Genomic DNA, 24,454 nt, shown 5'->3' with positions numbered 1-24,454 from the left:
CTTCCTCGGGCCAGTCTCTCTCTCTCTTTCAAGGTTGTGGGGTCCAAGAACGTTGTGAGAGAAGACGAGACCCACCTCTCTCTCCTCTCTCCTCTCAGCACACCACGAGGCTGCTGCTGTGCAACCTCTTTTAAAGCAAGTGTAAGGCTTCTAGTCTCTATGATAGCTTTACCATAGTGACTAGGAGGGAGACTACTAGAGTGCCCCCCACCATTTTTGAAAATTCAATCAGCTGGCAGGAGGACCTTTGCTCAGGAGATTGTGGGGCACCTGGGAGCCCTAACTGCCCAGCCTGCTCTCCCAGGGAGGCTCCCTTCTGCATCTGTCAGGGGAAATCAAGGAGGATCAGGGGAAATCAAGGATAGTAAATCAAGGAGAATCAAGTGGGCGCAGCCACCAGTCATGGGATGATTTTGAAGCGGTGCCAGAAAGCCCTGGTCCTGTGTAACAATACCATCTATAGCTAGGAGTGCCAGGTATGGCCTGGCAACAGTGGGAGATGGGGGAGGTGAGAACTTACGGGGAATGCTATTGCACCACTAATGTGGTGATGCAACCTGTGGTGCAACCTGGAAATGATGTCATTGGCACTCCAGCACTTGCCTTAAACTCTATGGTATAGAGTTTCAAGTTGTGCCAAAAGCTGTATCATCATGTTGGGGATGACAATTGCACCCCCCCCATTTCACCAGCCAGTTTCTTCCCACCACCCAGCTGAGCAATAGTGGACTGTGGTGGTGAGGAATGGGGCAGGAGCTCTCCTGCCATAAGCAGGAACTGGTAAGCCTGCATATATCTATAATTTTTTTCTTTAGTTTGAGTTTATTAGTGTTATTACACCATATGTGTGTAAACTGCCATCGTTGCAACTGACTCATGGTGATTACAGCAAGGGGCTTTCAAGGCAAGTGAGAAGCATATGTGGTTTGCCAGTGCCTTCCTTTGCAGAGTATTCCTTGGTGGTCTCCCATCCAAGTACTGCCTCTGCTTAGCTTCTGAGATCTGATGAGATCAGGCTATACCATAGTGCCTTCCTTCCCATTACATCATGCCACCTGGATTAAAGGCTAGTGGTAAAAATAGTGTAATGATACAGTAGCAGCAATTTTCTCAAAAAAGAAAAGAAAAAGAATAAAAGAAAAAAAAACAAATGCACCAGAACTGCAAAAACTTATGAGGCAACAACCTGGCTCAGAGGGTAAGTAGCTACTGTACAGGCTCAAAGCTACTCATCACGAATTTCAAGAAGGATCATATAGGTGATGCAATCAGTACATTGCCTTGCATGCATTTAAGGAAACTCAGCAAGGTAAGTTTGTCTAGTGATCATGTTAGAGTTGAAGTTTGCAATATCCCTATAGGAGATGGGCAGGGAGGCTGGGTTTCATGATCTGCTGCTGCTTACCCTCTAAACCACTGACTGGCATAATTAGTGGTCTTGGAAGATGATTTTGCATATGTAGTTTTGGCTACTGTGCATATAGACAGTAGGGTCAGGGCAATTGTTCTTTATCTTCTTGAGACTTACCAGCAAATATTCTAAAGCTTGTCAGAATGAATCCCTTGGGTGCTATTAAAACCTGGTGAGAAAGAGGCTCTTAGAATGTAATGTTACATCAGTTTTAGCAATAGGTCCAGCAAACTAATGATGATATATCCTTTTGAAAAAGGAATATTGGTTCCCAGGATAAGACTAGTAGAGCTTAATTGCTCCTGGGCTGAGTGCATGGTCCCAGATGCCTTGAACCTATGATGGCACCATTTACTTCAAATATTTCTACCATAGCTTACTGCAAGAAGATTCTTGGCTGCTGAAATAAGGAAATAGGCAGATGAATTAGTGTATCTCCAAGAAGATTAGATTTTCTTAATCACAATAAGGAAGAAGGTGAAGTTCACACATGGGTAGACAGTGTATCCTTTCTGCCTTGATGTGAGCGTATCAGTGTTTAAACAGTCCTTTGGTCTCCAAGCTTTTACTCTTGCAGAAGGTGCTTTGAACATCACCTTTGCTCAAGGGAAGTATTGCGGCAGCAGATGACTCATTGCACCTAAAAGCAGCAATAGTATTTCCTGTGTAAGTATCATTGCTTCTTTGATTCATATCTATGATTTTCCGATAATAGTAACAGTTAAATAAACTCACAAATGTGTATTAAAGCTATTCTCTTGTGTTTTTAGCAGGACTCTTAGTCTTGAATTAAAATAACATCTTAAAATATATTTGTTCATTTGGTCAGGATTGTTTACCACTTAAAATACCCAAGCAACGTTTGAGGTGCCAGTATCTGCAGTATCTGCCAGCTAGCAGTGACATGGGAGAGGTGGCTGTCAACCATCATCACTCCCACAGTCAGTGCTGCAGCCAGCTCCAAGGCAAGTTTCAGAGTTCTTAGCAGCACCCCTGTGGCTCATCTTTCTCTGAGCTGTAAGTGGAATAGGAAGAGGATACCTGTTTAGCCTACACCTGTTTTTGTATCCCAGAACTATGCTGCTGGGGACCAGGAGGAATACAAGCCTCAGTGGCAGTGGCAGCACCTTTGGAACTCTTCCTTCCTGCTGCCAGTGTTGTGGAAGGCATAGCCTACATCTGTCATCATCACATGCAAGATCTGTGCTTCCTGTCTGCATCTAACACAAACCCTTGGGGCACTGCATACAGTGCTCAGGCTCAGCATGGTACTTGAACGGGTGGCATATGTTTTAGAAAAGCTCATATTAGAGGGGAGAGTGTGAAATCCCATGTTTTGCCTCTCAGTCTATTTTTAAGGGCTCCCCACCTCTCAGAAGATAATTATGAGGAAGTTCATGAGGCTAAAGAAGGAAGGAGAAGGGGAACAGATTCATTTTATGAACTCCTTCCATTCAAATTTTATAAAATCCAACCGCTTATATAGAGTCACCTGGAACACAGTAAAAATCAGATGTCATATTATACTGCATACATCCTGAGGATGGAAGTACATATTACATGTAGTTCTGGCTTCATTTTGTAAAGATTTAAATTCATATCTGACATGCTTGAATGTAATAACTATGAAGAGTTAGCAAGGTTTAGAATTTCTTGAGGGAAATATAGGGGTACAGGAAAAGGAAATGTACTTAAGCATAAGAACGGTGTAATTGCTGTGTTCAGAGGGATGTGAATACGAAGAATTACATGAGAAGAAGTAAAAGAGGACCAAGACACACACACACACGCACGCACACACGCGCACACACGCACACACGCACACACTTCATTTCTGGTACTCTTCCTAGCCTACGTTCTGTTTTTACGATATAACAAAACTCAATAACACATCAAGATACAGGTTGCTCTGTAGCTCTTATTAAGTAAAAAGTTTGAATTCCTAACCTATTTGAGAATAGTGCATTTTTGGGTTTCCTAGTTTGACTAATTTACCATTTTGTAAATGTTTATATTTTCAATTATCTTTCTTTAAATTTTGTTTAATTTTTATTACCTGTACAATACTTAAGCAATGCTGAAGTACTCTTCAACAACATTAAGTCATTTATTCAAAAAGCAGCAAAACTGTACAAAACTGCTTCAATAGAATTTGAGATTATTCATTTGTGAAGACATGATAATAATTATTATAATTATTATTATAATAAAGGATAACACATATTGCATATTTCCAGTTAGATGAAAAAGAAAAAAATAATTATTGCCTTTCTTCCAAAATATGACACAGAGAGATAATTACAACTTGGGTTTTTTAAAACTGTAATTTATTCCTCTTTCCTCAAATGTCTATTCTATGTAGGGTTACCAGGTGCCTGCCAGTGGCGGGCAAACTCCCGGGGATTTGCCCCCTTATCCGCCGATCGCTGAGCGATTGGCAGGAGGGGACAAACTCCCAGAGCATGCCCGCCACTGGTATGCACTTCAGGAGCACACGCCGTGCACTGTGCATGCACTCTCACCTCTTGCGTGGGAGCGCTCCCGTGGCTGGCACAACAACGTCACTTACAGAAGTGACGTCATCATGCTTCCACCGGAGCACGCATGCGCTGATGCATGCACGCAAGGGTAAGTTCCAGGCCCCTCTATCCTCCCGCTGAGAGGATAGAGGGACCTAGCAACCTTAATTCTATGCCCTATAGGACTGGTGGGTATTTTCACCCACTCCCGCCCTGATGAGAAGTGGAGCATACCAGGAGGGTTAGGTATGGCTTTTTCAGTCAGCTCTGCCTTCCAACAGCAAGGTTTCAATGCTTGCTGCTGTATCTGACCACCATAACCTGGATAATATGGGATTAATAGGTTGCTTTTGAGGGCCAAACTAGATGGTTTTTGTTTTATGGAGTTCAGTTTGGGTTCCATGGATCCAGCTTGGGTTCTCTGCAGCCATACAACAGCTGTGTGGAATGGATATTAAAAAGAAGCAGAGCCTGGAGGGGGTGGAAGGGCTCCTGTCCTGACTCTCCTCAGACATTTTTCCCTACTGAAATTGTTTGGGCGGGCCGAGTTATTTCCCTGTTTTTGCTGCTCCATGTGGAGTATGCTGTGCATGCAGAGCAGAAAAATTAGGGAAATACTCCTCCTAGCACTGTTTCAGCATGGGGAAATTGCTGCCCGTGGAGTGGGGAGGAGCCCTTCCTCCTCTCATGGTGACATTCCAGCCCAAACAGGCTCTGCTTTGTTTTTTTTTTAACACCTATTCCCTGCAATTGCACTGTGGCTGTAGGGAACCCCAGTTGGGTTTTTAAAGAAAAGTAAACATTTAGTTTAGCCCTGGGGCTCAGCAAGAATTTTATCTTCTTTTGACTGGCTTAGTAAGAGCCCTTTTTTGTCTGCTTCATACTATTGGGCAGTATTTTATTATTATGATGAAGCATAGTCTGTGTGGACTAGAAAAGCTCTAGATAGCTATGTTGGTCTGCAGTAGACCAGCAGGATTTGAATGCAGTAGCACCTTAGAGACCAACAAGATTTTCAGGGTATAAGGTCTGGAGAGTCAAAGCTCTCTTCTTCAGAACTGAAGCTTGGCACAATTTTTCTGTGCAGACTAGGATAAACAATGGCAGTAATGTTGTCTGAGTTTGAAGTCAGAATGGAATTGCCCTAAATGCTAGCAGCCATTAGAGCTGCTCATTAGAGGTAACCCGCACGAAAATGAGGGAACTATCTAATGGATGCAGAAGCAGATTTAGATTTAGATGTAACCCATATTTTTGCTCCTGTATATTCATTCTGGGATGGGGGGAATTATGTTTTGCTGACATACAAATATATTCTAATTTTGTTAATTTATAACACTAATTAATTAGCTGTATAATTAATAATTGACAATTGTATGAAGACAGAAAAGAAGTGGGACATGAAAGGAGAATTATGGCAATTTGAAAATTATTAGAATTTTTTTTTATTATTGGAAGAGACAGAATCTTTACCATATGAAGTGAAGTATTAGCTAATTGTGAGCCTAAATTTAAGTGGACTTGGAGTTAATAGATATTGGTAAAATTAATAAAGTAGACATTTTATTTAATTGTTAGCTTAAATTTAAATATATTTGAAGTTAACAGATAGTAATAGATAATAGATTTTAAGTTAATAATAATAGATCCGAAGTTAACAGATAGGGCTTAGTTTAACAAAGTAGAATGTAAATATGATATAATGAGTTACAGAAAAAGGGGATAGATTAGGAATAGATTAAGATAAAGGGTTGGAAAGCTGTTGGAAGTCCTGAAAAAGTGGGGGGAGGGAAAGGGTGGGGGAAAATGATATCGAGATGATATTTGAAAGTTGTATGCATTAATATTCTCACTTAATAATTTTTTTTAAAAAAAGACAATTGTATGGAGACAAAGGATACATTCAGGGCAGAGCCACACATTACATTTATTTCCTGGATTATTTTACAAGACTTTCTTTTATTTTCCAAATGCATCTGCTAGGTTCCTATATTTTTGTGCCCAGCAGGAGTAAAAGTGACCTGGGGAAAAATTTTTCAGCAGGAAAATGATAGGACTCTACAGAGTTAAAGAACCCCTCTTCCCCACACTATTTTCTCCCTTGAAAATGCAGCCTTCATGGGTGTATTTGGAAAAGAGAAATCATTTAAAATGATCACCAAAATACACGTAACATATAGTTGCACTCTCAAGAGTCCCATTCTCGATGTTATGAAAATATTGTGAGATGGTTATTAGGCTGGAGAAATAGTTGGTATTTAATGAAATAATCTTTGGAAGTCTCACTATGGCTTTATATCAATCAATTAATCTTTACTACATTAGCAAATGGCAAAAGTATAAGATAAAATCAAATAAAGATAAATCAAGAAAATACATAATCATTTAAAATATTTCATAATAAAACCTTCCAATCCAATGGTTATGACCCAGAGTACAGCAATTAGTGTGCAAGTGAACCATGTGTACATCAGCACTCCTCATTTGTCTTGTTTACCTTTATGACAGTGGCAGCAAACCTTGCCATTTGGAGAGTAATAAATCTGCCAATCTATCTGCCAATAATCTGCCAATAATAGTACTATCTGCCAATAATAGTACTAATTTTTCCTGATCTGACCTTCCTGGGAAATGAATTATAGCAGACCTCAGAAATCTATTGCGTTGAGCCTCAAATCTCAGGCACTTGGAATGTGAACTCAGTGGACCTATAGACACAGGAGAAGAGTCTTGCTATAAGGAATCTCACTGAAGTGGCCTTTCAAAACTTCAAGCAGTAGAATATCTAGGTATGCCTTAGTGAAGGCCTTTCTGTACTCATAATTCATTATGTCATTAAAGTATGCTGGAAGAGTAAGGGGAGAACAAAGTAGCTATCTATGAAGTAAGGTTGTCCAGCAGCAGTTTGAGCACTCTGGTCTAACTATCTTGGTTTTACTAAAAATATGGCTGCATAGAGGCCAAGGGTTATGGCTTTACGTAATGTCTGACATATCTAATTCTGAACTTGGCCTCAGAATTTTAAAAAAATAAGTGATGTCAGGTAAAGAAGAAAACTGGGAGATTTAGTGCTCCCTCCAAACAGAGAAGCAATGTATGTGCTTGTACACACATCACAGCTTATTATTTATTTACACAGTTTATACTCTGCCTTTTTGCTGTATCTGAAGAAGGGAGCTCTGACTCTTGAAAGATTAAATTCTGAAAATCTTCTTGTTCTCTAAGGTGCCACTGGACGAAAATCCTGCAGGGCAACACCAGGGTGACTAACAGATTACAAACATACACCAAGGCAACCAAGGCTGTTTGAGTCCTGTAACCAGATCTGAGACCAGATTGGAAAGGATACAAACAATCCACTAGATCCAGAAATGCTTGATGCTATCCAGCCACCAACTGTTCAATTACCTTGCTCAATATTGGAACATTTGAGTCTGGTCAGTCACTAGTTAGTGAAATCTCCTGGGCACAGGAAAGGCTTCTTTAATAGTAGTGGATATACCACGGCCTGTTTCAAGGTAGCAATGGCTACCCCCTCTTTCAAAGAAGCATTAACTACCTCTTGGACCCAGTCAGCCAGTCCCCTGAGAGATTTAAGTAGCCAGGAAGGATAAGGATCATACAAGCAGGTGGTAGACCTTAAAACTCTAAGGATCCTGTTCATATCCTCAGACTTATCCCAAACAGCTGGACAAGTCAGCACTCATCTGACCCTGTCACTGCTAATGTACAATCCAAATTGGTACAGGTGTGAGAGACTTTATAAGTTGTTTATTTTTTTAAAGACACTGTTGTCTCTTCAGAGCCCCCCCCCCCAACCTTTCAGGTGACTCTGCCTTCACTGGAAACCCAAGAGGAAGGCTTCTCAGTAGTGGAACTCTCTCCCTGGGAAGATTCACCTGTTCCCTTCTTTTGCTATCTTCCACCAGCTACCTATCTTTTCCCACACTTTGTATCTGACTAAGGGAGCTTTGATTCTTGAAAGCTCATAACTAGGAAATCTAGTTTGTCTCTAAGATGCAACTGGACTCTTTTAAAATCTTGCTCTTTTACTGCAGAACAACACAGCTACCCAACTGAAACTTTTTTTTAAAAAAAGTATCTTTAAAGGATGAAACAGCATGAACTTATATACATTTTGCAAATATAATAGAAAGAAAATTCCAAGCCTGCTTCCTTTGTTTAATCAATACTTTATTATCACACAAGTATATGCATTAAACCATGTCTTATCAGATTCATCATGAGTCTTTCACTGTTGCTTTAGCCATCACCCTTGTCTTTTCATTGCTTGCAGGCCCTCAGTAAACCAAGGGGCTACTTGGGTGCTAATAGCTGACAGAGGGCACCTGGGAGTGATTGTGTCAAACACTTGGGTCATTGCTTCATTCCAGAGGTCCACCAGGACATCAGCAGAAGCACCAACCATATCGGCAAGAAAATCCCCTACAGCCATCAGACAGCTATTGGGATTCATCTGGCTCCAGGACAGATCATTTTAATAGAGCCTCCACCTGTGCAGATTCTTGGTATCTCTGTAAGTCTAAATCTGAGCAAATGGTGCTCTGTCATCAATTCCTCTCACCTAGAACAAAATAGATCAAAATTGTGACTGACACAATGTATAGGACCAGTTATTACCCAAGACAGGACTAACTTTAAAAATGCTGACCAAGATCTCATGAGATCATGATCAATATTATTTTTTTTTAAAAGAAGCAAAACAGTGGGAGAAAATGGTGGCAATGGTAGGGATAAGGGTGAAAGAGAAAGAAGCAGTACTGTGAGGGTTGAAGGGAAGGAAAAAGTGATGACTGGAGGGGAGATGAGTAAGAGGAGAGGAAATGGGGACTAATGGGGGAATGGGATTTCCATGCCTCATGATTCCTCATGGGTTCCTCTCTTCTTACTTTTATTCATATATATGCAATATGGTCTATATTTCCCTATAATTAATCTTTGGCTTTTGTTAAGTGTTTTCTTCAGTAGAATCATATTTACTTCTAGAAATTATAGACAGCTTTTCTACATCGTGTCTGTAAAACGTACTTGATTATTTAGACAAAATTATTAGGTGAGAGTTAGGAAAACGGTGTGTCATTTCCCTGTTTATTTTAATCAAGATCATCTTCATTATTCATTTCACTCTGGAATTCAGTTAATCACCAACAATAAATTACAATTAGTGAGCATATCGTTACTTTCTGTTGCAGGTGATCTAGTAATGGACCGTATGCCCATGATGTCGAACATAAACAATGTGACTGAATTTGTCCTCTTGGGCCTCATCCAAAATGAAGAGATTCAGAAAACCTGTTTTGTACTGTTTCTGTTCTTCTATTTAGTTGTAGTGCTGGGAAACCTCCTCATAGTTGTCACCATAGTTCTTAGCTCTCGTCTGAACTCTCCCATGTATTTCTTCCTCAGCTATCTATCTTTCATAGATATTTGTTACTCTTCTGTTACAACCCCCAAAATGATAGCTGACTTTCTTGTTGAAAAGAAAACTATTTCTGTTATTGGCTGCAAAGTACAGTTGTTTGGGGGCCATTTCTTTGGTTGCACAGAGGCTATAATCCTTACAGTGATGGCATATGACCGATACATTGCAATTTGTAAACCGCTTCACTATACCACCATTATGACCAAACGGGCTTGTAGTCACGTGGTGGCAGCATCCTGGGTAGGAGGATTTATGCATTCACTGTTGCAGACTCTCCTCACCATCCACCTTCCTTTCTGTGGGCCCAATGAGATTGATCACTTTTTCTGTGATGTTCACCCTTTATTGAAGCTTGCATGCACAGACACCTATATTATAAGCATTGTAGTGGTTGTCAACAGTGGGGTAGTTGCATTAGCCTGTTTTATAGTCTTGGTTGTGTCATACATTATCATTTTGATCTATCTGCGATCCCGCTCTTCTGAAGGGCGTCGCAAAGCACTTTCTACTTGTGCTTCCCATATCACAGTAGTGATTTTATTTTTTGGACCATGTACCTTTACCTATATTCGTCCTTCCAGCTACTCCTCTGAAGATAAGATGGTGGCTGTGTTTTTTGCTGTTATCACCCCAATGCTAAATCCATTAATCTACACACTAAGAAATGAGGAGGTAAAAAATGCCATGAGGAAATTATGGGGCAGGAAAGTGACTTCAAGTGAGAAAACAAGAATGTAACTTTAGATATATTGTAGTTAAACAATATGGGTAGAAATGATTACAACATGAGGCAGGAATTCTGTTATAAAGAAATTAGTCCCTTTTGGATGCAATTATTTGGAGACCTTTGAGAAAAATTGTCTGTAAAAGATATTAGAAAATCTGGAAGATAAGGGAAAGTGACCAGAAAAGAAGGCTACCTCACCTAAACCTGCAGTCAAAGAAAGCAAGGTACAAAAATAAATAAAAGTGAACAATAGAAGAAGTGTTATAGTGAATAATAAATACATAACAAATAAAGGAATAAATGTATATATTTAACACTGAAAACAAATTGATCACAAAATATACTCTGTAGTTCTTAAAGAATATGTTTGTAAAAGACTGTAGAATAAAACAGCTGGAGTGATTGAACATCATTTACACATATTAAGCTGCTGGAATAGAGTAGGGTTGCCAATCCCAGATTGGGAAATTCTTAAGAGATTTTGGGGTAGAGACTGGGGAGGGCAGGTTTTGGGGAGGGGAAGGACTTCAGCGGGGTATAATGCCATAGACTCTGCCCTCCAAAGCTGCCATTTCTTCCAGGGGAGTTGATCTCTGAAGTCTGGCAATCAGTTGTAATTCTGGGAGATCTCCAGGCCCTAACTGGAGGTTGGTAAACCTAGTAATGAGTCAGACATTTCCTCATTTTTCCATTGACTATTCTGACTGAAAGCAGGTCTCCAAAGGTTTGTGGACAGGTCTTTTCCAGCCTGGCTACTTGGAGATTGTTCATTTTTTAGTACTTGGGATTACACCTAGAGATGGGCACGAACAGCAATATGAACTAAAACCCCCCACGAACAGCCCGATTGGCTGTTTGTGAACAAGCCACTCATGAGGCGCCATTGTAAATGAAAAAGTGGTTTGTTGCTGTAATGATTTCAAGTAAATGGGTGCATGTGTCTTTAAATGCTTGGTGTGAGCTCGGTGAAGAGTGGGGGTGAGAGAGGGATGAGTGAGTGATGTGATTGGTTGATGACTGAGAGTGTGGGCGGAGTGAATGCAGTTTGAGACTGACAGGGCAGAGAGAAAGGTTTCAGTCAGAAGAAAGCAGGCTAGCTGTGTTCTGCCTGAGTATACTGAAGTGTTTATGAGAGAAATATAACCTGTGTGGAACCTGACCTAAGCATGTTTGTGAAAGGACACTCAGTCAGGGAAAGAGAGGCCAGCTGTGTGAATGAGAGTAAAGGAAGTAACTTTAAGAGCTAAGAACTACTTTTATGAAACCAATATGCTTCTTGAAAAATAAACATTTATTTTGTTTTGTTATATCCCAGTGTAGCTGTCATTGCTATATCCTATTCATATCCTCAGGGCCACATAGAACCACGAAGGAGCCTGACGCTTAAACACGTTACCAAAGGGGAAATTTGAATAAAATATTTTGGAATAATATATTCCTGGTGGCAGCAAACTACCCAGAGGGTGTAAAGGGAAGATTAAAAGAACAATCTATCCTAAAGAAAGTACAGGTCATAACAGTTGCGTTTGTCCACTGTTTGTGAAGCCAGACAGGCCCCAAATATCTCCATCCTAACTTCCTGCTTGGTTGCTCTCCTTTTATATTTATTGTGGAGAAGTACACAAAATCTCCTGGTTGCAGTGTCCATTATGCAGAACGTTTTCTGTCAGCAAACTTTTTATAGTCCTCTTTTGCCTTGTTCAGTCTTTTGTATAATTCCCCATTGGGAAGTTAATTGAGTCCACCATTCTCCCAAATCTCCTGGTTGTTGGGAGTTAGGGGCTCTTGCAAATGGTAAGGCTGTTCCTTCATAGCCTTGCACTATTTTGAAAGAAGCTCCTGTAGAGCTGTGTATTGAGTTGTTATATGCATAGTCGGCAAAATGAAGAAAATCAATCCAATCATCTTGTTGATAGTTAATGTAACACCTTAAGAATTGTTCTAGCACTTGATCTGTGCATTCTGATTGCCTGTCACTTTTGGGATGATAGGCGGAGCTAATTTCTTGTTCAATTCCAGCAATTTTGAGAAGCTCCCGCCAGAAGTTGGCAATGAATTGTGGGCCCCTGTCGGATATTACATTATTAGGGAAGGAGTGCGTCTGACCACGTGTTTCATGAAAAGGCTGGCCAGTTTTCTTAGCTGTAGGGATTGTAGTGCATGGAATAAAATGAGCTTGTTTTTAAAACAAATCTACCACTACTAAAATGACTGTATATCCTTTCGAGAGGGGAAGGTCTGTGATAAAGTCCATTTAAATCACAGCCCATGGTCTTGGAGGGGTTTCTAAGGGTTGCAAAAATCCAGGCAGTTTTCCCCTCCTAGATTTTCCCATTATACACACTGGGCATGAGGCTACATATTGAATCTATTATCCTGAATCTATTAACGCTTGCACTCGCACGTGTCCCCTTTTTCAGGTTAAGTAAAGTCACTGGCATTAACAGGAGGGCCCCTTTTTTCTCACCTCTGGTGGCTTCGACTCTCTTGGAACCTGCCACCAGGCTCGTTTTATGGCAGGTCTTTCTTGTTTCCCAGAGGTAGGATGAGGCTCTCCCCACCTCCCTCAGTGCGGGTTCCTCGGCATCTTCAGGACCCTCATCGGCTTCCAAGCTGGTTTTGGCCCTCCCACGTTTTGAAGGCAATTTTCAGCCAGGGGGTTTAGGAGGCCCTGATGGCTTTGCTGTGCCACTGCCCCTTCCCACTGGGGCTGGCTGTGCAGGGCATTGACCTGCAAAATGTCCAACACCCCCACATTGTAAGCATAGTCCTTGTCTCCAGCGTAAATCTCAGTTCCTAGGACGGGAGGTTTTGGCCCTGTCTGGGCACATCCTCTCCCTTCAGCGGTTGGCTTCCTTGCCCCCGCTTGTTGCTTCATTTGCACAAGTTTCGCTACTTGATCCTGATTTTTGACCTTGCATGCCAGCTGGATCCGTCCTAGCAAGGTTTGCATTAGCACCTTAGCTAACAAGTTGGCATTTAGTCCATTTTTAAAAAAAATCAATTTTGATCCCCTCATGGTAATCATGTACCTTGGTGGCATATCGCTTGAACTCTGTGGCATACTCTTGTATGGATCGGTGCTCCTATCTTATAGTCTTTGGCTTTGTACGGGCCCTCTCTTCCTCTAGGGGGTCTTCAAATTGGGCTCTTAGGGCATAAACAAATGCGTTTAGAGCATACAATTCTGGTGCTCCCACCTCATGTAAAGTCGCATACCATGCAGCTGCAGGGCCCCCCAATCGGGAACCTAAATGGCTCATCCTGCTATGTTCAGTTGGGAATAAATGTCCCCAGTCCTGGAAAAATTCCACCGCTTGTACTATAAAAAATCCCAAGTCATTTGGGTTTCCATCAAATCTGGCTTCTAGTTTAAACCACCCTTGCGGCAGCCCTGCGGCGAGAGCTCCTACTCCCTGATTTCTTATGGGTTGCTGGATTGGGGCCATTCTGGGGGGGGGGGCTGAACAGGTCCCTGAGCCAGGTAGGGAATTTGCTGTGCCACATTTACTTCATACACAATAGGGGTGGTTTGAGTCACTACCCTGTGGGGTGGTTGAAGTGGTGGTGCTGGTGTTTGGGCCCCCATTACTCTTTGAGGAGGGTATACTATAGGGCCTCCGAGCTGTGGATGACCCAATTGTAATCCTGTCCCTGTTGGGACTACGATGGGGGCTCCCTGTGGCATAGAGCTCCTGGATATTCTCATCCCTGCTGTGGCCACTGATGCCCTTGCACTTATTCCAGCAGGCTGGATGTTCACAGGCAGTGTTCCCCCTGGCTGGCCACCCACTCTCCCTTGGGGTGGTAAGTTGGAAACTGTCATTCCTGGGGGTTTGGAATGTGAACCCATAGGTTCCACAATACTCTCATCCCTGTCGTGGCAACTGGCACCCCTGCGCTACTCGCGGCTGTTGGGATGATCAACAGCTGAGCTCCCTCAGCTTGGCCAACCCCTGCTCCATGTGGTGGTGCATTAGAAGCAGTCATGATTACAGGAGGTTGAGTTAGCCGCCCTCTTCTCACTCCAGTTATTCTTGGAAACTGTAGTTGGGGGAATCACTTGCGCTCCTACCGTAGGCACAGCCCCCCCCCCAAATCAGCCTTCCTCTCCCAGAAGGTGCTAATCCCATAATGTTCATTGGTCCCTGACCAATCTTTGGAGCTCTCTCTTGTTCCCTGAGCAGCCATAGCTGCATGAAAATTTCTGACATTAACCCCTTGTGTTCCTCATGGGGTCTTACAGCCGGTCCTACCGGCAGGTTCATTATTTCTTATACTAGCTGGAGGTTTGCCTCAAATCATGGCTTATCTTTGCCCTTTGGGCCTCAAGAGACTGATAACTTTCTGAATCGAGTACCACGTGTGTAGCTTGTAGGTGGCCTCCAGGAGGATCCCATGTAACAAAACTCAGCGCTGGTCTTTCTGTCGACCCTGTCGATTGTGGTGTCTGGCCCCCATCTGGGTCTACTGGCCCAGCAGCAGCTCCTGACTTGCACAAGTCCACAGTGTATGTGTTATCATCAGCTGAGAAATCCAATAAGTCCTGCCTGTTGCCCGGGGGTAATCCAGGGTCCCCTGTTATTTGTAAATCCACTTGGGTTAGAGTATGCTGGGTATCCATGGCACCTCTCATCCAACCCCTCATGAGTCCTGTTAATGCCAGGAGGTCATATCTCATCACCTGGAGTTGTTCACTGAGGTAATCCAAATGATCCTTTCCTTGAAGATCAGCCTCGTCTGCTGGCTCTGGTGAATCCCAGGCAAGGAACAGATTCCCTTGGCAAAGGCTCTTCCATCACTTTTGATCATTTTGGATTAACTTGGGATCTCCCCCCTTTCAAAGGAATGTCCAGAGGGGTTTCCAGTCCCCATGGTAAATAACTGTCCATCCGTAGTGGGGAGCTTACATAGTATCCAAGCTCCTCATCCCACCACAAGTCTGTTTCACTCTCATCTCAGCAATGGCTCGTTCCCAAGGTGTTTTGGGAAGATCCAAATGAGAAGTTCCCCATGGGATCTATCCCTGATTCTTCCTTGGTGCTTGAGGGCAGCTGAGGCTCCAGTGAGATGTTTGACAGCCCTGTCAATTCTTGGCAGTGTCCAAACAGTGCTCCTCTGTGCCTTGCTTTCTCCTCCCAGCGTCTGAGTGCCCATTGCCTAGGGGTTGGGAGAGTTGTCCATGTAAGATGGGTGGCCCCCTTTTTAGGGATCACTCCCAATTCACTAGGAGTCCTTCCAGGGTTCACACCTGGTCCTAGCTGAAGGTCTGGGCAGTTAGTTGAGTCCTCTGGCTCTGTGGGTCCTGAGTTTGGCTCTGACAACATGCAGCCAGTAGCCATCCTCCAAGGTAACAGGTACAGAGGAATTAAGAAAGATTCCTGTCAAAATGTCAGTTCTATGGATGACAGGCTATGGCAGATAAGTCCCTGTACCCTCACAGCAAGCACTCCATGGTCTTGGTTGAAAAGACTTTATTTAGGAATCAAATCATGTTCATAGGTATGTCCACAGGTTGGCCAGAAATTGACAGGAATGGTAAAATCTGTAAAAATGATTGTTCATATAGGTCCCAAGCACTCTCCCCCCTTGCAATAAGCAAACATAGCTTTTGGTGCAAAGCTGTCCTGATAACTCCCCAAATAGTTTACATGCTTTGTCTAGACATAAGAGAGGCAATAGATTAAGAATGAAACACAGTATTCTTATTCCCCCTGAGAACTAGCAGGTTTGCAAGGTCAGAGATACAGAGCTTCAAAGCACAAGAGATAAGGCACTGGATACAGCAGGCCTGTGAATACAAGGCAAGTTATGGCATTAGCAATATGATATCAAGGCACAGCAGAGAACAATGGCTCATAGCAACACATCATCTGAAATTAATGGTATGGAGGGGTGCAGACATGACATTTCCAAGGAAAACAATACTATGCTACAGACTTAGAATCAGGATTGAAACTTCTGCAAAGCATTAACCTAGAGGCACCAATGAAGCTTGATGAGACTTCACAAAAAAGAAAAATACTTTCTTCTCCTTCTAATAAAGGAAGCAGAATCCCAGTCTGCTTCAATTAAAAGCACAACAGAGGACTCTATATTATTACCAATTAGGGTAACATTATAATTTGTAAGAGCCTAATACTATGTATAACTGAGGTTTGGTGGTAGGGAGAGAAAAGACCTCCCAAGGTTTACCTCCTTAGTTTTAATTTCAGCTCAACGGTATTGGTACAAAACCAATAACTGGTGTGTGATTATTAACAAACCAGTTGTAGTGAGTTGTTATATCAGTATATTTTGTGTTCACTTATAGTTAGCTTGAAGAAAAGGGTTTAAAGGGGAAGGGGAGGGTGGAAGATTATAGAAAGCTGAATAACTGATTATAGAAAGCTGAATGGAAAAATAAGGAAAGGAAGGGTAGAGTGGGTGATAAAAATGGGAGTAAGAGAGTAGATATTAAAGAGGAGGGGGAGGGAGGTAGGAAGGGAAAAAACTGTTTAAATTTAACAAGCTTTGAAAATACTTCTATTTATAACCAAAGAAGATATTAATAGTTGTTTGTTCCAATATAACCCTTATTTTAGATACCAAAAGTCTATTGCAGTATTTTCAATAGTCTATTTTTTTAAAAAGCGTAATCCTCTTTATACAGTACAATACAAAATATTTGTTTATTTGTAATTCTGTGATATTTTAGTTCTATACAATGAATTCAATAATCAATGTCATTTCTTATAATGTGAGAGATCTTAATAATGTTATAAAGAGAAAAAGAATCTTATCAAACATAGCAGATTTAAGAGCGGATGTCATTATACTCCAGGAAACTCATTTAAATCCAAACTGCGAGGGAGTTCTGAAAGCCAATTGGATTCAACAACAATTCCGTGCAAAGGGAAAATTCAAGTCAAGAGGAGTTTCAATCATAATTTCCAAATCTGTTAGTTTCCAACATAAAGCAACATGTTCAGATTCCAGTGGTAGATATTTGTTTACTAAAGGTACTCTGGAAAACCAACCAATTAAACTTGCATCGATATATGCCCCTAATTTTAATCAGTTAAATTTCATATAAAAAACCCTTAATAAATTAAGTGAATTTCAAGAAGGTGAAACTATCATTGGTTGTGATCTTAATTACATCATAAATCATAGTCTAGATCAATCTCACCACACTCAAAACCCAAAAACAAAAAAGCAAAATATCACTTTGGCTGACTTAATAAAAAAAATTCACCTAATATATATCTGACGTTTAATGCATGATCAGGAAAAAGACTACACTTACCTTTCATGCAGACACAACACCCTCACTAGAATAGATTATATACTTGTCACAGAAAAACTAAAGAATGTAGTGATCTCTTCACAAACTGGCAATATCTTATGGTCAGACCATGTCTGGGTATCATGCCTATTTTCCTTTGACCCACAAACTACCTCAGAGAGACACTGGACACCAGATAAAAAATTACTATATAATGAAAACTCAATTTGAGTAATTGACCTGGAACAGGACAGGGATGCCCTTTATCACCCCTTCTATTTGCCATAGCCTTGGAACCTTTAGCTTTGGAAATATGCAAAAATAAATTTATTCATGGCATAAAAATTGACTCCAAAGTCTATAAACTAAGCATCTTTGCAGATGACATACTTTTATATATCACTAACCCAGAAGAATCCCTCCACTGCCTTCAAGAAACACTTGAAACATTTGCTCAAATTTCTGGCTTAAAAATTAATCCAGCCAAATCAACAATATTTCCCATCAATCTTACACAACTAACTAAAGAAAATATACACTCAACTTATACCTTTCAATGGGCAGGAAAATATCTACCTTATTTAGGAATCAACATTCCCTCTAATTTAGATCACCTGATAAAATACAACCATATGCAAAAAATTAAAGATATTAAAAGTGATATCCTTAAATGGAATAAACAGAACAACACATGGTACGAAGATTACATTTAATAAAAGCTTTCATTTTCCCTAAAATAATTTTTTGTATTTCAGGCAATCCCCATTAAAATACACCACAAAACATTGAAGCACTGGGAAATTATGTTTAGCAACTTTTTGTGGAACTATAAAAAACCAAGAATTTCTTGTCATATATTAAGAAAACAAACTAGTAATGGAGGCTTCAAATACCCAGATATAACATACACAAATTCCATTCTTCTCACTAAAATTATCCAGATGCTAGAAATAAAAGAATACCCTGACTGGATACAAATCTTAAAACCTTTTCATCATCCCCTAATAATACCAGAGGTAATGAGGTGTAAGAATAGTTTACACCCAAATCAAATACATAATAATTAATTTTTAAAAGACCTAATTAAGATCTGGGATTTATTTAGACTAAAATTAACACCAAATATTTCTCATTTCTCTTCTTTTTTATTGCAGGCTTAGTTTCCACCTGGTAAACAGCAAAATATCCACAATTACTGGATTCAATCCAACAGCATGAGATTAAAAGACATAACAAACAATAAAGGCTTACTAGTTAAAGACGATCTAGAAAAGAAAATTAATCGTATGATTCCATGGTTTTTATATTTCCACCTTTCTCATATGGTAAAAAAATTAAGTGACATATTGCAGAAACCTAAAACAGAATTTGAAAATATATTAGATCAGGCAATACCTCACATAAAGGTTAAATCTCTAAAATATAAAAATCATTATACAGTTTAATAAACCCAAAACATAACTTTCAGTCTAAATGGCATCAAGACTGTAATCTAATAACAGCACAGGAACAATGGGAAGAAATCTGGTTAGGGGTGTGCACCCGAAAAATATTCAGGTTTACCCTGAAAAGCGGGTTTACCCGAAGCGGGAAAAAGCTTTGGAATAAACCCTGAAATCTGAAGCGGCATGCCGCTTCAGATTCGGGTTTCTAAGTAGCTTTGGTATGCTCGTAAAGATTTGGAGCATACTGAAGTGATGGGAGAGGGGGAGGCTTCCCCACCCTTAAACTCCTTCCCCCACCCTTTAACCCCACCCCCACCCCTCATCTCACTTACCTGGTCAGGCTCCAGCTGGCCTTCCCTGTCGCCGCTGTGGCTGGCATGGCTGGCTGGCAGACAGGGCCTTCATGGTAGGTCAGCATAGAGGGCTTTCCCTGCTGCCACTGCCACGGCTGGCCAGCAGACAGAGCCTTCCTTGCTGCTGCCGCCGCTCCAGCACGGCTGGCCAGCAGAAAGGGCCACCACCGCTGGAGGCTAGCAGGGAAGCAGGAGGGCCTCCTCCTCCAGCCGGTGCCAGGTAAGTGGGGGTGGGGAGGAAAGGGTGGGAATGGTAAAGGGAATGCTTTGGGAAGCTTTGCTTTGGGATTTCTGAATCAGGGCCAGGTATTTTACCCGAATTGGATACCTGAAGCGCACACCCCTAAATCTGGTTATCAAAATTATTTAAATCTCCAATTACAAACACAAAACTTCAAACTTTCAAAATAATGACAAGATGGTACTACACGCCAAAAAAAATAGCTATAATCACACCATCCTATTACCTAAGGGCAAGAAAAAATGCAGTGAAATTGGATCATATGCCCATCGCTGGTGGCAATGCCCAACAATAAACAAGTTTTGGAGCAATATACTACAACAGATTGAGCAGATAACAGGTTACAAAATTCCTTTGAAACCTCAAATAATTTTTTTAGACTTTTGGCAAAATCTTAAAATCCCTGTAATAAGATGCGATCTCATAACTAGCTTTTTAGTAGTGGCAAAGACACTGATTGCTTTGCACTGGAATAAACAAACATCTCCTTCAATAAGCCAATGGTATTCCAGAGTATGGGACTAATTTTTTATTGAAAAAATTACAGACAATCTTCACCGTTCTACTACTTTAAACACTTCAATACAGTTCTATGACAAATGGATGCCTTTTTTGATTATATTAGCAAGAATGATCTTCAAACTCCAAATCAATTATTTCAACAGATTATTTATAACATAATATAAACAAGCAAATAATAGTATGACAAGATACAGCATGACACTTGACCTCAGTTAGATCAATAAATGTAATGTATATAGTTAATCTAACAAACTTTTTCTAAATACTGTATTCTATACTTTGTTCTTTTTAACTATCATTTGACTCTTATTGTATTTTGAATATGTATGTTCAACCCAATATTTTTTTTTTAATGAAAAAACATACCAACAAACTTAAGGGATATCCCACAAGTATACAACCAATAAAAACAACATAACCCCGGGGACTAGGACAACCAAAAAATAACAACCAGCTACATCATGGCAGGTTAAAAGCAACAGTTCTGCCTTGCATGCATGCCCTGTGGAACTTAGCAAGGTCCTGCAGGGAGCACAGATCACCAGAAAGCACCTTTCACCATGATGGGCCTCCAGAGAGAAAGTCTGTGACTTGGTGGAAGAAAGACAAGCCACTTCGGGGCCAGGCACCACCAGTAAGCTACAAGGTGAAGAATGCAAATGTCATGGGGGATCATATTGGAAGAGGTGGCCCTTCATGTATGAGCTAAGGCTTTAATGTTCTGAAAAAAATGAGTATCTGATAATAGAACTGATTCATAGGTCCATCCAGTCTAAGACAGTTGCTAACTAGATGCTTCTGAGAAGACCACAAGCAGAGAATGAAAGCAACAGCCTCTCCCTACACCACCCAGTAACTGGTATTTAGAAGTCTGCTTCTTTACAGGCTAATAGCCACAAATAGCCTAATCGTACATGGATTTGCCTAACTGACTTTTAAAGCCATCCAAGCTAGGGGTTGTTAATGCATCTTTTGATAGTGAATTTCATACATCAGTAATACATTGTTTAAAGAAATACTTCTGTTGGTCCTGAATTTACTGAACATATACTTTATTGGGTGCCTCCAGGTTTTCATATGAAAGGAGAGGGAGAAAAAGTTCTCTCTGCCTTCATTCATACACCATGAATACTTTTGTAAACCCAATGACATTCTGTTTTATTATTATACACACTGCTTCTTACATTTATTCTAGTTTCAGAATTTCAGCATTTGCAATGAGTCATTTGCCTGCTTCTGAGAGCCGAACTAGATGAGATACCTAACATGTGGCGGATATGTGCAGTTTCCTGCAAGGGGGGCAGGGGAAGCATGCTCCCTCTCATCACTGCCAGCATGCTCAGCTCCCCCTGACCACCACTGGTGCATGCAGCTCCACTTCCACTTCCCATGGAAACTTGCAGGAAGCCGACACGTGTTCTCCACGTGTCAGCCGTCTTGTCTAGTTCGGCTCTCAGACTACTCATATCTGCTGATATTTTCAAACTGTTCCTAAAACACGATTGAAAAAGAAGTGCACATCCTATAAAGCTAATAGTGTTGACATTTTAATTGCCTGTGAAAATTTTAGGATATTTTCTTTTTCCTTTCATACAGCTTGTTTAATGGATGTTCTATACAGGCTTGTGTTGTATGAAATTGTTCCCCTTGCACTTCTTTCTGGCCACTGAGAAGGCTATAATGCTTGCTTCCTCTGACACTAGCACTTCCATCTGTGTGACACTCCTTGAAAAACATTCATCTTGCTGATATAGAAGTGCTGGTAGCAGATGAAGTGATTGCCACAGCAGAGGAAAGCCTCCAGAGCAATTTCCCCTCCTTGTAAAGTAAAGAAGCCTTGGCTTGCTCAGGTGCCCCTAGAATTCAAGCTCTTCTTCTGCACAGACCTCTCCAGCAGCCCTGAGCCCCTTGTTTGCACAGGATACTATCCCGGGATATTTTAAGTGTGCTCAGAATTCCTTTGGGTATAATAAAAGGCTGGTTAGAAAGAACTTGGATTGTGATATTCCATCACTTTAGGCAATAGGTGCAGAAGATTATGTATTCTTTAGAGGACCTTTGGAACATTACTCCCAGGATGAAAGTGTCACGGTTCAATTATTCTGGAGCTGGGTGCTTGCTTTCGTAGTACTTAGAACTTATGATGGTTAATTTACTTCAGATATTTCTTGGTGTAAGAAAATTTATAGCTGCTAGAAGAAACAGGCAGTAGAAAGTGAGGCATAGGAAGTGGCATAAGATTAGACTTCTTAATCATGTTGGGGAAATGAAGTTGTTACATGAGTAGATGTAATATCTTTTTTGCCTTGATTTGAGATCATTTGAGCTTAAACAGTTATTTAACATTTAAGATTCTAGTTTTGCAGATCCAGTGTATTTATCTGGTTGAACATAAAAGATTGCAGCAGTATGAATCATCACATCAGAAAGGAGCAATAGTGTTTTGTGGGTAAGGAAGCATTACTCTTCTCCTCCATTTGTGCAATTTATTTATTTCCTTCAGATATGTGATCTTCAAAAGCATCCATAGCTGTCCAAAATGAATGAACATAGATAGCAATTTTTAATAAATTGTTCCCTAATACGACCCATAACATCCATGTCACACCAGAAAATGACACCATTATACACTCCTATGTATAACTGAAGGATTTCCTCTATTTTTTAAAACATAATTTGTGGGCACCTTACAATCTTTCTCTAATAGAAAAACATGAAAAAAGAACAAAGTACCTAGATTCAAATTCATTCAGTTCAGTCCCCAGTTCTTTCCTATGCAGTTTTTGAATAATAAAGTTTCTCATTTGCAAATATTGAAATGGAGAGATGCTGTTCATTTCAGGGTGTACTCAACGGAAAAAATGAGCTGAAATTACACCCACAACTCGATAGTTTTGCTTGTTAAAGCAGTTTCCAGAAAACTTAAGCAAATCCAAGAAACTAGGCTGTAATGACTCCCTACTGCTGAAAAGTTTGTGTGTTTCATTTTGTTACCTTACCGCGCAGAGGCCATGCAGACAGGTCAGGCAATCGAGGACCATCTGACAGCATCTTGTTTTCCTTAACAGCAAGTCTGTATGGACAGGCAACCAATTGGTTCCAAAGTGGGGAGACACTGAACCCATAGCATTAACTTTGATGGTAGGAAGGAGTTATTGGCACACATGAGTGCATTTCACCCCCAGCACTTTATGGGCAATGGAGTTATGGCATTGACATCGAGTGGCTAATAGGGATCAAATGTTTGCTTTACAGTGGGGAGGGGAGCAACAGATGGCATGGTACCATCAGTGCTCTTTCACATAAAATACAAGGAAATGCCAGCCCAGCAACATCCATACAGGCATGCACACAAATGTGGGTTTGAGGAGGGAGGGGTCACCTTTATCTTCTGAGTGTCTGGCTACCACAAAGGCTCAAGTTATGTAGATTAGGGTGACAATTGGAAAGAAAAAGCGATTATTAAAGGAGATTCAGGAGGTCCTAGGTACGTGGAGCTAGTTCATACCTGTTAAGTGGCCTTCTTCTGTTGCTGTCGTTTGCTTAGGTGCCATGGTGCCACAGGGCCACTCACTGTGACTTGGAGAGTGAGTTTGGAAGGAGTCTCTCTTAAAATAGTGGCCCTGGAAAACAGCACCAACAACAGTTATAGATCAGATAATACTTTTTCTTTGATCTGGGGGTGTGAGCTAACTAGGGAGACACCAACCTATACATTTGACATCCTAGAAGACTGTTCCTATGAGCAGCAGTTGGCTATGAGGACTATCTTCCTAGGAGAAAAAGCCAAAGATGAATTTCATGTTGTGGAGATCATACCCCCAAAGGATAGCAAGGAATCTGCTCTAGTGTTCATAGCCAACTTGAAAGTTTCAGTTCTCTTGATGGTCACCACATAAGGATTTAATCTAAATCCACCTGTCACATTCAGACTAAGGTCGGAGAGTGGGCCAGTCTACCTTGCTGGGCAGCATGTGACAGCTGTTATCCCATGGAATGATAATGTGGAGGAGGAGGAGGAAAAAGAGTCCCAAGACGAAGAGACGGAGGAATCTTCAAAGGAAGAGTGTCCAATAAAGCCAGTCAAGACCCCACCTTCCAGGCATGATGCTGCAACCAAAAAGAGCCAGCACTACTTGCATGGGAGCAGTCTCAGGTAAAAGGAGTCAGCAGAGGAAGGAAGCCAGCACCTAAAACATAGCTTGACATCCAACAAGGAGGTAAAACAGAAGTGGAGCAACCTGGGACTTCTTTTTTAAAAAAATTTTATTGAAACTTTATAATGCTCAAAATTACAATAAGATAACAATATATAACAATAAACAATATATAACGAAATATAACAATAACACAATTTGTAACTTTCTAAAGTACTTCTTGAAAGGAATAAAAGATGCACGTTCTGTTTGAATCTGTTCTGCGTACTCTAAATCCCTACTATTGTTTTGCTTCTTTGGGAGCTATAGCTTCTTGTACCTTGTAACTTAAGAAGTCCTCCAAAGATAGCGGGTTGAGGAGCACCAAGA

General features: G+C 40.9%; 1 protein-coding gene and 1 pseudogene across 1 annotated transcript; both read left to right on the top strand.

Annotated features, from left to right (window-relative positions):
• The first annotated feature begins 9,154 nt into the window (after nucleotides 1-9,154).
• Nucleotides 9,155-10,111, top strand: LOC129324511 (olfactory receptor 4S2-like). The gene has a single exon (XM_054971813.1). The coding sequence runs from the start codon at nucleotides 9,155-9,157 to the stop codon at nucleotides 10,109-10,111; it is 957 nt and encodes a 318-aa protein (XP_054827788.1).
• Nucleotides 10,112-13,768: 3,657 nt separating this feature from the next.
• LOC129323539 (nucleoplasmin-like) lies at nucleotides 13,769-24,088 on the top strand (annotated as a pseudogene).
• The last annotated feature ends 366 nt before the right edge of the window (nucleotides 24,089-24,454 follow it).

The sequence above is a fragment of the Eublepharis macularius genome, chromosome 2 (genome assembly GCF_028583425.1).
Source record: "Eublepharis macularius isolate TG4126 chromosome 2, MPM_Emac_v1.0, whole genome shotgun sequence".
NCBI lineage: Eukaryota > Metazoa > Chordata > Lepidosauria > Squamata > Eublepharidae > Eublepharis > Eublepharis macularius.
This window is presented reverse-complemented; position numbering and strand designations above follow the sequence as displayed.

Coding starts and splice junctions, on each gene's coding strand:
- LOC129324511 (XM_054971813.1), top strand. CDS start 9,155: ATGGACCGTATGCCCATGATGTCGAACATAAACAATGTGACTGAATTT.